General features: G+C 48.6%; 1 protein-coding gene across 5 annotated transcripts in view; it reads right to left on the bottom strand.

The window, feature by feature from the left end:
* The window catches only part of CDKL5 (cyclin dependent kinase like 5), a 1,214,907-nt gene that overhangs the window by 176,642 nt on the left and 1,023,406 nt on the right, over nt 1–14,859 (bottom strand). For all 5 annotated transcript variants that reach the window (XM_078658112.1, XM_078658115.1, XM_078658113.1 and 2 more), the window contains one exon: nt 792–1,821. In XM_078658112.1, coding sequence (XP_078514238.1) covers nt 792–1,821 — 1,030 coding nt within the window. The remainder of the gene's footprint in view (nt 1–791; nt 1,822–14,859) is intronic.

Here is a 14,859-nt window from a genome sequence, read left to right as displayed (position 1 = left end):
ATGAATAATTACCATCTGTTTAAATAGCTTAAATTTGGACGAGAATTACTGGAGTTCTAGGATCCAAAACTATGGAACATGCTTAGCTCTACCTCCCAGTGGAAACACGTTACCTTCGGTTTTGGCAACACCTAAGCACATTAGTAATCTAACAAACCTTCAACTAAACGCAGTGTCCACATGGGAGTGGCAGAAAGAGTCCCAGGCCTAGGTTCACCCTTTGCAGCTCGTAGATTCAAAGTCTGTTGTACTCTGAACTCACAAGACAATTTCTTTATATTTAGCTCTCCGAAGTGGCCAGATTGATGTTGGTACTTAATGAAAACATCTAATTAATATTTCAAACAACACTTAATATTAAGACTACATAAAAATCACATCCTCCAATAACATCTTAGATAACTTCAGGTCAAGTTTGCTTAGCCCTGACATAAAAAGAATGTGATAGTATTAACTAAAATGACAATAGAAATTTTTGAAAATAATATCTTAAAGTCCAGTTTAATAAAGTCCTACATAAATAATTGATGGCGGTACACTGTTCCAAGAAGAGAGCATTTTTAAGAATGAATGTATCTCTTCCTGGCCACAAAAAGAAATACACAAACCCAGAAAGACTAAAGCTGAAAAGAAGGAGAGGACAGGTGGAATATGGGCAACAATAAAACTTTGGAATACCTGTATAAGTACACAAGCAAATTGTACACAGATCGTTCCTCTTGCATTTCTGGATTCTAACCCATACTTAAATACAAACATGCATTATTATGTAATATAAATCTGTAACTAACCCTGCTATCTTCGGTGCAGTCTTCTCTTGACGATCCAACAGACCTGGTGAGTGTGCGATGTTGTACTTGTGGGGATAGTAACTGGAGGCTGTTTGCTCTAGAGGCCATCCCTTGGCCTACAGTCAAACTAGTCTCTGCACCCTTCACCCTCACTCTGTCCCGGGACACATACATGGAATGCCTGTGCGGGCGCTGCTGAGAGGAGAAGGGACTGGTATAACCAAGACCATAGGACAGGGACTCGTGTGGTGCAGACAGTGAATGGGAATGGCTTCCTTCCGTCTGATCAGGCACTTTCAGCTCCTCCATGGTTCTAGAGTGCCTCGCCTGCGGCCTTCGAGAATCCAGAGTTCCTTCCATCCGGTTGTTCCTCCCGGATGGACTCAGCATAGTTCTATTTTCATTGTGCCTGGGCGGCGTGGGACTCGTAGGTGAGTTCAAATCCTGGCAACTGGATGGAAAGTACCTGCTGTTAGGCTCTAGGATCTGACCCCTAGACTCACTTAGGTTGCCCACAGACTTCGAGTCAGTCAGAACGCCAGGGTTCTTCGGCAATGCCCTATTATGAGAATGCTTCTTGGAGGACTGGGGTATGGTGTCGATATAGCTGTGGCGACTGTGCCTCTCATGAGGCTGCAAGCTCCCAGTCTTGCCATGCGATGCCTCCATAAAAGAGTGCCTGTTCTGCTGAGAGCGCGAGTTTGATTTCAGATACTTTGTCCCGGGGCCATCAGAAGCTTTTTGTTCTACATTAAAATCAAACTCTGCTTTCGTCTTTCCTTCCTTGGGACTGAGAAGATGTGGCAAGTTGTTAGCCTGGTCTTTGCTGCCAGACCCACTTTGGTTGCTCTGCTTCTTTGCGTGCACAGTTGGGCTGTGCGTGGAGGTGGCCGGGTGGTTCCCATTTATGAAGGTCTCGCTGGGAGGGGCAGACTCCTCCCCTCTTGGATGTCCGACACTTAGACTCAGAGCGTCCTTGCTGTTGGATCTGTGATGAGGCTGACTGGCAGTGCTCTTGCTGGTCTGGCTCCTATATAATAAGCATAGCATATACACATGTTAAAAACGATATACTTTTTCAACATAAATCATCCCACTTTGAATATGACCAATAATTACTTGAGGTATACAGTGCAAGGGTTATAAACATGTACATATTTTCTAAAAACAACTTATAGCGACACAGATTAGAGAAAGAATAATGTAAATGGAAAACGTGCGAGTTACTTTTGGTTTTCGAGCTTTAGTGTTTCTTACATGAGAGGAGTTCCTGACAAAGTAATCAACAATAGCGACCAGTCCGGCAACTGGATGTTTGGGGAAATAGCATAAAAAATATTAAAGCACAGATACTGAATATGAAAGTGAACAAAAAGTTGCATTTGTATTTAGTCCATATGAGTAATACTGACTAGAGTGGACACAAGATTCTTATTACCTCCTTGTCAGTCTTCCAGTCCCATTCCTTAACAGTGAGCAGCTAGTCTGCTCCACAGAAACGCTATACCTAGCAGAGGTGTAACACTTCCCCCAATATGGCGCCACCTAGTCGGTGTGCATAAAGGGGAAAGTGCATCACGAAGACATCCTGTTAATTTTTTTCTGCCTTCAGTTCCGTGTGCCTAGCAGAGCGGGAGGTCAGGTAAGTGTTTTTGGCATTTTTTGTTGATCGTACTTATGTTTTCTTAGCGGCCACTTTTCTGCCTTGTTTACCTTGGAATGTTGCTTACTTGCATGATACCATTCCTTCTGACTTGGTGGGCGGAAATCAGCAGCCTGCTCTAGCGGCCGCTTCTCTACGGTGGTGCCTTTACGCCCTGCTTCAGCGCGTGCGTGCCCTCAGGCTTCCAGGCTGCGGCGCGGAGCGCCCTCCGCGGGTTTGTCTTTGTGCCTCCTCTATGGGTGTTCCTCGCCTGGCTGGCTCCTATTTGTGGAGGCCAGGCGCTTCCTGTTTGCTCGAGAGGACAGGAGCCGCGGGACTTCGTTTCCTTATAACAAGTCCGTTGCTGTTAGCGCCTGTCTTCTGCATTTGGCTGCCATGGAGCAAGGGGCTTCTTGCTCTTCTGTCCCTACTATGGATGCCCTGTACCTCCTTGTCAATGAGGCTGTTGCAGCTGCTTTCAGGGTTACGGAGGCAGAAGGACCTCCTACTAAGGTGCCCCCCCCCCGGTTCCCTTGCCTGATGTTGTGGACCCCGAGGAGGAGGATTGTGTGCGTGGTTGTTTTGTCCAGGGTGCAGAGCTCTCTGACTTGTTTGGCCATGTCAGGGGAAATCTGGGTTTCACTCCTACTGTGATGGATGTCCTGGAGGATGACTTTTTCAAACAGTATTACTAGCCTGATCCTGACTCTTTGCCCGTGCACGACGCAGTGCGCAAGGTACTTACCCATGAGTGGCGGGATGTTGATAAATCAGTTTTCCCTCACTTTTTGAGTAAGTGTTATCTATTGGAGGGTTTTTCCAATGAGTTCCCTCAGTCGGTCAAGGTTGATATTTTAATGGCGGCCTTTCCACACAGGGCATGGTTCTGTCGGATGATGCCCTTCCTTCTGACACTGTCGATAAGAGGGTGGAGGGGGCTGTGAAGCGTTCATGCGCTGCTTCCAACTTTGCTGTCAGAGCTATGACCTACTCCAACTATGTGGTCCAGTCCCTATTGAAGGATTTCCAGGTCCTGGCTCTTCTATTGGAGGAGGGGGAGGATGCCTCCTCTCTCTTGGCTCTTAAGGAACTGCAGGTGCGATACCCCGCTGACATTTCCTTGGAAAATTTGTGTGTGGCGGCAGCTGTTTCTTGAAATTCTATTGCTGCTCGTCGTCATATCTGGATGAGGTCTTGGAAGGCGGAGTCCTCTCAGGAGTCTGTTCTGCTTAAGTTGCTGTTTGTTGGTTCCAAGGTGTTTGGGCCCCAGCTGGAAGACTTGGTGAAGCAGTCCGCTGAAAGTCTTTAGCTTGTGGCTCCAGTTTGACCTCCTTCTCGGGCATGGGATTGGTTGTAACTGTGCTTTTGGCTTTCCTTCAGCCAGGGGTGCTCAGCAGTCCTTTCGAGGCAGGGGTCGAGGCCAGGAGACCCCTGGTGGTGCCAAGTCCTGGGCCCAATCCGGTGGTTCTGCCTCCGCCCCTTCTCCAAAGCAACGACTATCTGCCTTAACTGGTTGGAGGACGCCTTCGCTTCTTTTGTCATCGCTGGCTGAGTCTTCCCGATGCCTGGGCGGTCCAGATGGTGTCCTCTGGTTACCGGATCGAGTTTTCCTCTCATCACCTCTGGTATTCCGGGAAACTCCTCTACCACGTTATCCTCTGAAGCAGGCGGCCTTGCTGGAGGGCGTTTGGCTTCTTTTGGAGAAGGCTGCTATTGTGGAGGTTCCTCCACTGGAGAGGGAGCTGGGTTGGTATTCCATCCTCTTTTTGTTCTCGATAAAGGATACAACAGACTTGCACACTGTGTTGAATCTAAAGAGGGTCAATCTCTATATTCCTCATCGTCATTTCAAGTTGTTGACTTTGCTGTCTATCTTGCAACTGGTTCTGCTGGGGTGCTTCCTTGCCTTCCTCGACCTGATGGACGCCTATCTGAATGTGCCCATACATCCTGCGGATCAGAGGTTTCTTCGCTTACCTGTGGACTCCTGGCACTTTCAATTCCAGGTGCTTCCTTTCAGCCTTTCATCGGTGCCAAGTGTTTTTACAAAGCTCTTGGCCCCTCTGCTGGGTATTTTCCATTCCAAGGAACTTCAAGTTTTTCCCTACCTTTAATGATTGGTTGATTAGTTCTCCTTCTTTCTCTCAGGCACAGAAGGATGTGGACCAGGTCTGTCATCTTCTGGAGTCCTATGGGTTCCTCATCAATCACAGGAAGTCCTCCCTGCTGCCCTCCCAGACTCTGAAGTTCCTGGGGGCTCTCTTCCGAATGTATCTGGGGATGGTGTTCCTCTCCCAGAAGAGACAGTTGACTTTGTTCAAGCATTTTCGTGGGTTCTGTCTCAGTCCCAGGTGTCTGCCCGGCTCTGGTTGCGGAGTCAAGGGGAGATGGCTTCCACTCTGCATCTCCTTCCTTGGGTCCATCTCCATTTGTTTCCCCACTGCATTACATTCTGGCCCACTGGGATCCTGCCTCTCAGGACTACGATGCCCTTATTCCTGTATCTCCGGGGATTCGGGCCTCTCTTCAGTGGTGCTGTCCCCTCGGAATCTCTTCCGGGATTTTGACCTTCTTCCTCTTCCGACCGTGGTGGTGTTGTCGACTGCTGCCAGTGCCGTGGGATGGGGTGCAGTTCCCCAGGCTCAGGCTCAGGGCCGGTGGTCCCGGTTTGAGCCTCTCCAGTCATCATACTGTAGGGAGTTGAGAGCAGGTTCTTTGGCCCTTCTGTGGTTTGCTTTCCTCCTTCTGGGTCGTGCTGTTTCTATTTAGACTGACTACCAGGTTGTTCGTGCTTATGTGAATCGGCAAGGGGGTATGGGACGGTCTCTGCTTTTCCTTTCCAGGACAATCGGTCTATGGGCCGAGCGGAATCTCCTTTCTCGGACGGCTGTCTATCTTCCAGAGGAGGGAGAATGGTCCTGCAGACTCATTGAGCTGGGCGTTTTCTTTCCTCTGTGACCATCTGTCTGTCCCTTCTTCTGTTCAGTCTGATTTTCTCCCCGGTTTGGCCTTCCTTGACTGGATCTCTTTGCCTTGGAAGACGCTGCCCTCCTTCCTCATTTTTGCAGCCTTGTTCCATCTTGGCTGGCCTGGGCGATCAATGCTTTCTCCGTTCCGTGGCCCCAGGGACTCCTCTTTGCCTTCCCGCCCTTTAACTTGATTCGGAGAGTCCTGAGGAAGATTCGGTGGATCGGGCGGAGGTTCTTCTGGTTGTGCCGGATTGGTCTCGGCGGTCTTGGTTTCCCCTTCTTCTGGACTTGTCGATATGCTCCATTGGCAGTTTCCCCTGTGTCCCCCTCCACTGCATGCTCCTCTTCTCAGCATGTCCTCTATGCGTTGCCTTCGGCTGGGGGTTTGGCACTTGAGAGGTTAGTTTTGTTGGGTCAGGATTGTTCTCTCGAGTTGGCCCAGAGCATCCAATTGTCTTGCAGGCCCCTTAACCCTGAAATCTTATAGCCGTCATTGGAAGCACTTTACCTCCTGGTGCCTGTGGAAGGGTCTGTCTTCCTCTTTCTGTGCTGCTGTGCGGGCACTGGACTTTTTGTGTGATGGCTTTGTCATGGGTCAGGCTGTCTCCACTTTCCGTGCTAAGTGGGCTGCCATTCTTGCCTTTTGGGGTTCTTCCATGGCTTCTTTCTCCCCCTTGGTGGCTCACCTTTTGCAAAGCTTTTTGATACAGCGTCCTGTTTTACACTCTCCAGTCCCAGCCTGGGATCTTCCCTTGTTCCTGCAGGATTTCACTGTCGCACCAAGGACTAACCTCGAGTTCCAGGGGAACCCACAGGAGCAAAGATGTTCCCCCCACCGCCTAAGGAACACAACCCACCAGTGACTGCCACACACTCGGCCAAGATGTATTCCCCCGAAGGTGGGAGAAGGGAATGACGACAGGACCACTTCTAGGGAGTCTGAAGGGGTGAGGGTGTGCTGCCAGAATATCTTCAAGTGTCGTGTAAAAAGGAATCAGAAGTCGCTCTAATGCACAGAAAGAAATATGAGAAAACAAGTATCTATTAGTAACACATATGTTAGTTTATTCTCTAGAGCACTGGTACGGACTACTATGCATGTAAAATAACCAAGGGTGTAGTCACCAGAGCGCCTGAGACAGCTTCGCAAGGAGTGGATTTTACTCATCATCCACAGCCAAAGGAAAACGGATGTAGAGAGTTTCAGGAAGGCTTCTGTCTTGTTTGTAGGTCAGTTACTGACATACACGAGGACCCTGTTGCATCACAAAGGTCTCGTTCGTGTAGGGTGATTAGCAAAGTCTCGTAATGAACAAACAAATGGGCCCGATGCTGTAGCATACTTCACCAAAGAGATTTACACTGTCCTGTAGCGCAAAAATAACGGAATAGAGGACAAACGGGTAGAAATAGGAGATTCAAACTGGAATCGGGCTCGGGCTGAGCGGAACATGGAAATGACGTCTAGCCGGGAAAAACTAGACCACACAGTGAATAGCCTCACGTACAAAGCGAAAGCGGAAGCGGAGTAGGGATCCAGGAAACAGAATTCGAAGCAAGGTCCATAGTCGTCACAGAAGAAATGAAGCCAAGCGTTGAGACAGCAATGTCGGGAGTTTATGCACTCTTCACTCGCCGTATCGCGAGCGCTGATTGGCCGCCGTGGAGTTGATACGAGGTGGTGAGCACCCTTGATTACCTCACTCGCGGGCTATCAGTAAAAAAAGGAAGGAAAGAAAAAGCTCTAGTGTAGGGGAAGTGTGTGCACTGGTTCTTCCATGTTAGGCTTACACGGGTTCAAGTCTAGGCTGTGACAGTTCTCCCACCCAAAGGCCTATTCACGGGCGGGCTTTGGGTGGATACAGTGCATGGAATCGTCTCACTAGACGGGGAGCATGAACTAGCTCAGCAGGATCCCAGGATCAATCTTCAGGGCGGTATCCCACCCAATCAATGAGGTATTGCAGTTTTCTTTCATATCTCCTTGAATCCAAAACTCGTTGTACTACATATTCTACTTCACCTTGAATCATCACAGGTGGAGGAGGTGGTTCAGGGTTTGATAAAGATTTGTATTTTTTCAACAAGGAGGTATGAAAAACCGGATGAATCTGCATTTCGTCCGGTCGAGCCAGTTTTATAGCTACAGGATTCACAATTTTAGTTATAGGGTAAGGGCCCAAATATTGAGGTTGGAGTTTACGTGCACCTGGTAATCTGAGATTTTTTTTGTAGCTAGCTAGTCTTTATCTCCAACAGCATATAGAGGTGCAGGATGTCTGTGCTCATCGTCTTGTTTTTTCATGCTTTCTTTGGTATGTTGCAGTTCTCGTGTGACACTTTCCCATATTTCTAATACGTTCTCTAAATGTGTCTTAACTGCAGGGATTTCAGTCAACTGTAGGTAGGTTCAAGGGAATGATTTCGGGTGATACCCATAGGAGAAATAAAAAGGGGATATCTTAGTAACGGAATGTATGACATTATTAAATGCAAATTAGGCCATAGGGAGAGCTTGAGACCAATCACTAGTAGTGGTGCTTAACAAACATCTGAGATATTGTTCCAGTGTCTGGTTGTCCTCTCCGTTTGTCCTTCCGCCGAGGATGATAAGCGGATGACAAACGATGTTCTACTTATAAGGCGGTACATACGCCTTTCCAAAATCTAGACACAAACTGAGGACTCCTGTCCGAAATTATAGTGAATGGGATTCCATGTAATTTGATCACTCGCCCTATGAATATGTCCACTAGCCCCTTGGCTGTTGGTATTTTCTTTAAGGGAATACAATGAGACATTTCCGTGAGCAAATCCACCACTACCAGAATGGTTGTGTAAGTGTGTGTCACTGGGAGATCAGTGATTAAATCCATGCTGATGGATTTCCATGGTGTCTGTGGAATGGGTAGGGGTTGTAATAACCCACCAGGCACAGTATGAGATTACTTGTGTCTTGCACACGTGGTACATGCTTGGACGTTTTGTTGTGTGTCTCTAGACATGTTTTCCCACCAAAACCACTGTTGGCAAAATTGTAGTGTCTTGTCTTGTTAAAGCTAAAGGGGAATCATGGCACCATTGTTTCACTTGACGTTGCAAAGCAGGTGTGGGAATGTACAACTTATTGTCATGATAAAGGAAGTCATGTTTCCTATGATTACCAGATTGAGACAACCACTCTTGTGTTCCTGCGTTGTTACAAGCTTTGGCTAGGTTCTGAAAGAAGATAGCGGAAACGTCTTCTTCCTTGTACCCCAGCCCTATTACCCATTGTGGGGGGATAATAGGTAGTGATGGGTCTATCATAACTCTCTCTATTCTTTGCCTAATCTTGATAGGGGGTCAGCTTTTCCTTGCTGCGAGCCTGGTCGATAGGTTATAACAAAATCGTACTCACAAAAGAATAGCACCCATCTCATTTGGCAGGGCGTCAGTGCCTTAGCTGCCTTAAAGAACTGGAGGTTTCGGTGATCCGAATAAATCGTAATGGTATGAGGAGACCCAAGAACACAGTGTCTCCATTCTTAAAATGCTAACTTGATAGCAAGTAGCTCTTGTTCTCCTATCGTATAGTTCTGTTCCGCTGGTAATAGTGTCTTAGAGAAATAAGCGATAGGATGCAATTGACCTGTCTTTTCATTTCTTTGGGATAACACTCCCCCTATGGCCTATTGAGAGGGGTCAGCCTCGAGAAAGTAGGGTTGAGTGTTATTGGCATGCTGAATCACAGGTGCAAGAGTGAACCTGTCCTTTAACGTGGCAAACACTTGTCCGCTTCTGGAGACCAATTAAAGGCATTGCCCTTTCTCAATAGTTTGTTGATGGGTGAAATGATGTTAGAGAAATGATCTATGAATCTCCGGTAGAAGTTCGCAAATCCTAAAAAGCATTGCACCACCCGAACTGAATCAGGGCTAGGCAAATTTATAATGGCCTTTATCTTTTTTTGATCCATGTGTATACTCTTAGGGGACAAAATGAGACCCAAAAAGTCTACCTGTTTGGTGTGAAACATACATTTCTCCAATTCTGAGACGAGATGATTTTCTCTCAGGCACTGTAGCGCATTTTTAACAGGAACAACACAATCTTCCTCATTCCTGGAATAGACTAAAATGTTGTCAATGTAGACGATAACAAAAATGTCTAAATACTCTCTCAGTATCTCGTTCATAAAAAACTGGAATGCTGCAGGAGCATTGCAGAGTCCAAAAGGCATCACACAATACTCAAAGAGCCCAAACTTTGTACGGAAGGCAGTCTTCCATTCATCCCCTTTATTAGCATGGGTTAGATGATAGACCCCTCTAAGATCAATTTTGGTGAAGACCTATGCCTGCTTGACTTGGTCAAGCAAATCAGAAATGAGAGGCAAAGGGTACTTGTTTTTAACGGTGACTTTGTTTAGTGCTCTATAATCCAAACAAGCACATACACCTCCCTCACATTTCGGAATGAAGGAGATGACACTGGGGAAGAGGAGTGTCTAATGAACCCATTGTTCAATTTCTCCTGGATATATTCTGTCAGGTACTCAGTTTCAGGATCCGTAAGAGCATAAATGCGACTAACCGGTAATTGCGCCCCTGGAACCAGATCTATTCTACAGTCGTAGCTTCTATGGGGTGGCAACACCATTTACTTCAATTCATCAAAAACATCAGCAAACTCAGTGTATACCAAAGGAAGATCAGCTGGCATTGGTGTATAAGTGAGAGCACAACATAAAGGGGCATTCCAATGAGTAGCCTCTTGATAACAGTTTTTTAGGCAATATGGGGATCTTAAAGTCACTAATCTGACACTCCAATTAATGTGCGGATTATGTAACTGGAGCCATGGAACCCCTAATATAGCTCCAAAGTTAGGTGCGTCAATTAAATCAAACTTTATCACTTCTGAGTGACCATTATCACACAGCAGGACAACATCACTCGTGTGATATACTATAAGTCCTGATGACAGTTCAGACCCATCCACTGCCCTTACAGGCTCAGGCTGTGACCTACGAAACAGGCTACTCCTAAGTCTTTTGCAAGTCGAATGTCGAGAAAGTTCCTGTTTGCGCCGGAATCAAGTAGGATGGGCAATGTCTTTCTTATTTGTGTAGAGACTTTAAGTGTCACAGTAATCAAGAAATGTTTAGGTATGTGAGCTATAGTATTCGTGACATAGTCAGGGATCTTTAGTGGTGTCTTACTCGAAAAGGCAACCCCCTTACCAATCAAGCCTTCTAGTTTCCCGGCCTAAGAGGTGCATAAGTTATTACTTGTGTAACGATATATCTGTAAGAGACATTAGTTAGTGATAGATTCCTTACCTTAGAATATCCCCAGGCGTAAGACTGGATCCGGAATTTTTTTGCGTAGCAGTATCCATGCACGTCGGTAGGTGTCTTCCGCGGCTCCGCGTCTGTCGTCGGCGTCGTTGTGATGACGTCGTAGGAGTACTTAGACGCCGCCTCCGGGTGCTGACGTCAGTTCTTATACACAGCTTTTCCGCGCCAGATACGCAGAGCCATGATAAAACCAACACTGGTGCCATGAAACTAGGGCCCTGAAAGGGGAGGACCTTAACCCTAGATATTGGTTCGCAGAACGGGGAGGATGGGTGGGTCGGTAAGGACTCTATCACTAACTAATGTCTCTTACAGATATATCATTACACAAGTAGTAACTTGTGCATCTGAAAGAGACACGTTAGTGATAGATTCCTTACCTTAGAATAGATACCCCAGCAATACCAACCCCAGTGGTGGGTCTGCGAACCAATAATCACACCAGAAAGTCCTGGAGGATGGAACGGCCAAAGAAGCCATCCCTCCGGACTTGGCTGTCCAGGCAGTAGTGTCTCGCAAACGTGTGCAGCGAGGCCCACGTAGCTGCCTGACAAATGTCCTGCAAGGGCACCCCTCGGCCCAAGGCAGTTGTAGTCGCCGTGGCCTGAGTGGAATGAGCCCTCAGCCCAACAGGAGGTTCCTTCTTAGCCAAGGAGTAACATGCCTGGATGCACATGATGATCCACCGAGAGATGGTCCGCTTGTGCACCGCCCGTCCTTTCTTAGCGCCCACGTAACCAACAAAGAGTTGGTCATCCACCCGGAACTGGTGTGTGCGATCCAGATAGTAAGAGAGCGCCCTGTTTTGGGTCCAGACGGTGGAGCCTCTATTCCTCTTTCGAGGGATGTGGAGGCAGAAAGAAGGTGGGCAAGGTGATGGACTGCCCGATGTGGAAGGCCGTGACAACCTTGGGCAGGAAATTATTATTATTATTATATAAATTTGTATAACGCGCTACTAAGCCGCAGGGGCATCAAGGCGCCTAATCAAAAATCTAGCAAAGACAGGTAAGCGATTATTCTAAGTAGGCCTTGATGAACAACCACGTCTTAAGCGCTTTTTTAAAAAGCAAGAAGGATGGCTGGGTTTTAATCATCAGAGGAAGGGAATTCCACAGTCTCGGGGCAACACTAGAGAATGCTCTACTGCCCCAACGGACCTTCCTAGTTCTAGGAACCACCAACAGATCTAGTTCCGATGATCTAAGGGATCTGCAAGGTTTATGGCGAGTTAACAGGGAGCCCAAAGGGCTTGATGCATCATCCGAAAGAGCTCTGAAAGCCAAGCACAGGATCTTAAAAGAGACCCTATGATGTATCAGAAGCCAATGGAGGCTTTTTCTGGCCATCGTAGCGGAGGATGCCTTGGGTAGGGCTAAAACAAAGCGCGCGGCCGCGTTCTGAACCACCTGAAGGCGCTGCGTGAGCCCCTTGTTGATATCTGCATACAAAGCGTTGCAGTAATCCAACCTGGAACCTACTAACGCAACTACTATCTGGTTACGCGCTTGAGGAGCAAGATAGTGCAGGATCTTTTTCAGAATCTTGAGGACTCCCCAGCAAGTGGCAACTGTTCGATTAACCTGAAGAGTCATAGACAAAGAAGTATCGAACATAACGCTGAGGTTTCTGGCCGATTGGGAGGGAGAAGGACACGTTCCCAAAGATGGAGGCCACCACTCACTTGACCAGACATCCTGGTCCTTGCCAAAGACCAGGATCTCGGTTTTATCGCCGTTCAACCTTAGGGAGTTTTAAATCACCCACTCCGAGACTGTTTGCATACAGGACCTAAAGTTGGCGGCGGAAGTGGCAGCAGAGTGGGCCAGGGACACCATAATTTGCGTGTCATCGGCGTATGAAACAACCTCCATCCCCTGCGATTTTACTAGCCTAGCAAGGGGAGCCATGTAGATATTAAATAGGGTCGGGCTCAATGCCGACCCTTGTGGCACCCCATACTGAAGGGATTTAGGAGGGGAGAGGAACTCTCCAAGCATGACTCTCTGCTCTCTAAGGTGTAGAAAAGAGTGCAGAAGGCTCAGGGTCTTGTCCGCAACACAACCTTGTCTGGATGGACAGAGGGAAAAGGAGGTGTGGAAGAAAGAGCCTGGAGCTCACTCACTCTCCTGGCAGAGGTGATGGCAACCAGGAAAGCAGTCTTCAGAGTAAGAAGACGGAGAGGACAGTTATGAAGTGGCTCAAAGGGAGCGCACATCAGAAAAGTAAGTACAAGGTTCAACTCCCACTGAGGCATCACGAATGGAACAGGAGGGAACATGTGTGTGATGCCCTTCAAAAACCTATTTACAATTGGGGACTTGAACAAGGATGGCTGATCAGGTAGCCTTAGGAAGGCGGAAAGGGCAGAGAGGTAGCCCTTTATAGTGCCCAGAGCAGAGCCCTGCTGGGCAAGAGAAAGAAGGAAGAGGAGAACCTCAGAAAGGGGTGCAGAGAGTGGATCCACAGCCTTTGCTGTGCACCATGCCACAAATCTGTTCCACCTGCAGGCGTATACCGACTTTGTGGAGGGACGCCTGGCTGCCAGAATGACATTACAGACTTCAGGAGGCAAGTCAAATGGCCTCAACTGTCGCCGCTCAATCTCCAAGCTTGTAGGTGGAGACTGGACAGGTTCGGGTGGAGGACCGTCCCCTGCTGCTGCGACAGAAGGTCCTCCTGAAGAGGCAGATGAATCGGAGGATCGACAGACATGCTGAGTAGCTCTGGATACCAATATCTTCGTGCCCAGTCCGGAGCCACAAGGATAACCTGGCCCGGTCGCGCCTGATCTTCTTCAGCACTCTGGGCAGAAGTGGTATAGGCGGAAAGGCGTACAATAGACCACAACTCCACTCGCGGCGAAAAGTGTCGTCGAGGGAGTGCCGCCTTGGAAATTCCAACGCGCAGAACTGATGACATTGCGCGTTCTCTTCTGTGGCGAATAGATCTAACCAAGACTCTCCCCACTCCTTGCGCCACGTCCGAGTTCAGACGCCATTCGTGATCCATCATGCACCGAAGGCTGAGTTCGTCGGCCTTGGCGTTCAGAGAACCTGCCAGGTGTTGAACCACCAGTGTCACGCCCTGATGTTCCAGCCACTGCCAGAGGCGCAGAGCCTCCTGGCATAGGGTCCACGACCCCACCCCGCCCTGTTTGTTGCAGTACCACATGGCGGTGGTGTTGTCCGTGATCCCCTGCACTACACTCCCCCGGACAGAGGGGAGGAATGCCTTCAGTGCAAGCCGGATCGCCCGCAGCTCCAAAAGCTTGATGTGGAGCTGGGACTCCGCAGGAGACCAGAGGCCTCTGATCTCCGCCTCTCCCATGTGACCCCCCAGCCCTGGAGGGACGCGTCCGTCACAACTACGTGCTCCAGTTGGAGTAGGGAGAGGGATCTGCCGCTGACCCAATCGCGGTCCCTGAGCCACAACTGCAACTGTCTTGCAGTGCCCTCAGAGATCAAGACATGGTCGGACAAGTTGCCCTGATGCTGGGCCCACTGAAACTTCAGGTCCCACTGCAGAGCCCGCATCCGCCACCTGACGTGATGCACCAAAAGGATGCAGGAGGCCATCAGCCACAGAAGCCGCAGCGTCAACCTGACCGAGACTCGGGATAAAGACTGAAAGATCGGAATCAGAGCCTGAATATCCCGATATGTCACTTTGTAGTTCTATACCGGCCCGTTCTCGCGAGAGGACGCGCGTGGGGCCTCGATCGAGTGTGGGCAGCGTTTAGGACAGATGTGGTATCATGTCCTGGAACCATCAGCGGGCACTAATAACGAGGTAAGCGGCAATAGAACCACTACAATGCCAATACATAGTACTGTGTGAGGAGGTGGCGACTTGGTCAGCCCCTCCCTCACCGGTATCGATTGGATGAGTGTTCCTCAGCCGAACAGTGAAGAAGTCAGTACGCATTGGGGACTGTGCCTCCCCCTGACTCAGTCACCGCCGGGGATACCGACGGATAGGTAGGATTACCTGCCTTACTAGCCTGACATAACGGGCATGCCACTGTGCTAGCTATATGATATACATTAGATACTTTGAAAACCCATGTTAATTTAGCCTGTAGCTTGCAGGGAGGTGGAGGGTAGGTGTATTGTG

Source organism: Lissotriton helveticus, chromosome 8 (genome assembly GCF_964261635.1).
Source record: "Lissotriton helveticus chromosome 8, aLisHel1.1, whole genome shotgun sequence".
Classification (NCBI taxonomy): Eukaryota; Metazoa; Chordata; class Amphibia; order Caudata; family Salamandridae; genus Lissotriton; species Lissotriton helveticus.
Note: the sequence above shows the minus strand (reverse complement) of the source record. Positions and strands in the feature narration are given on the sequence as shown.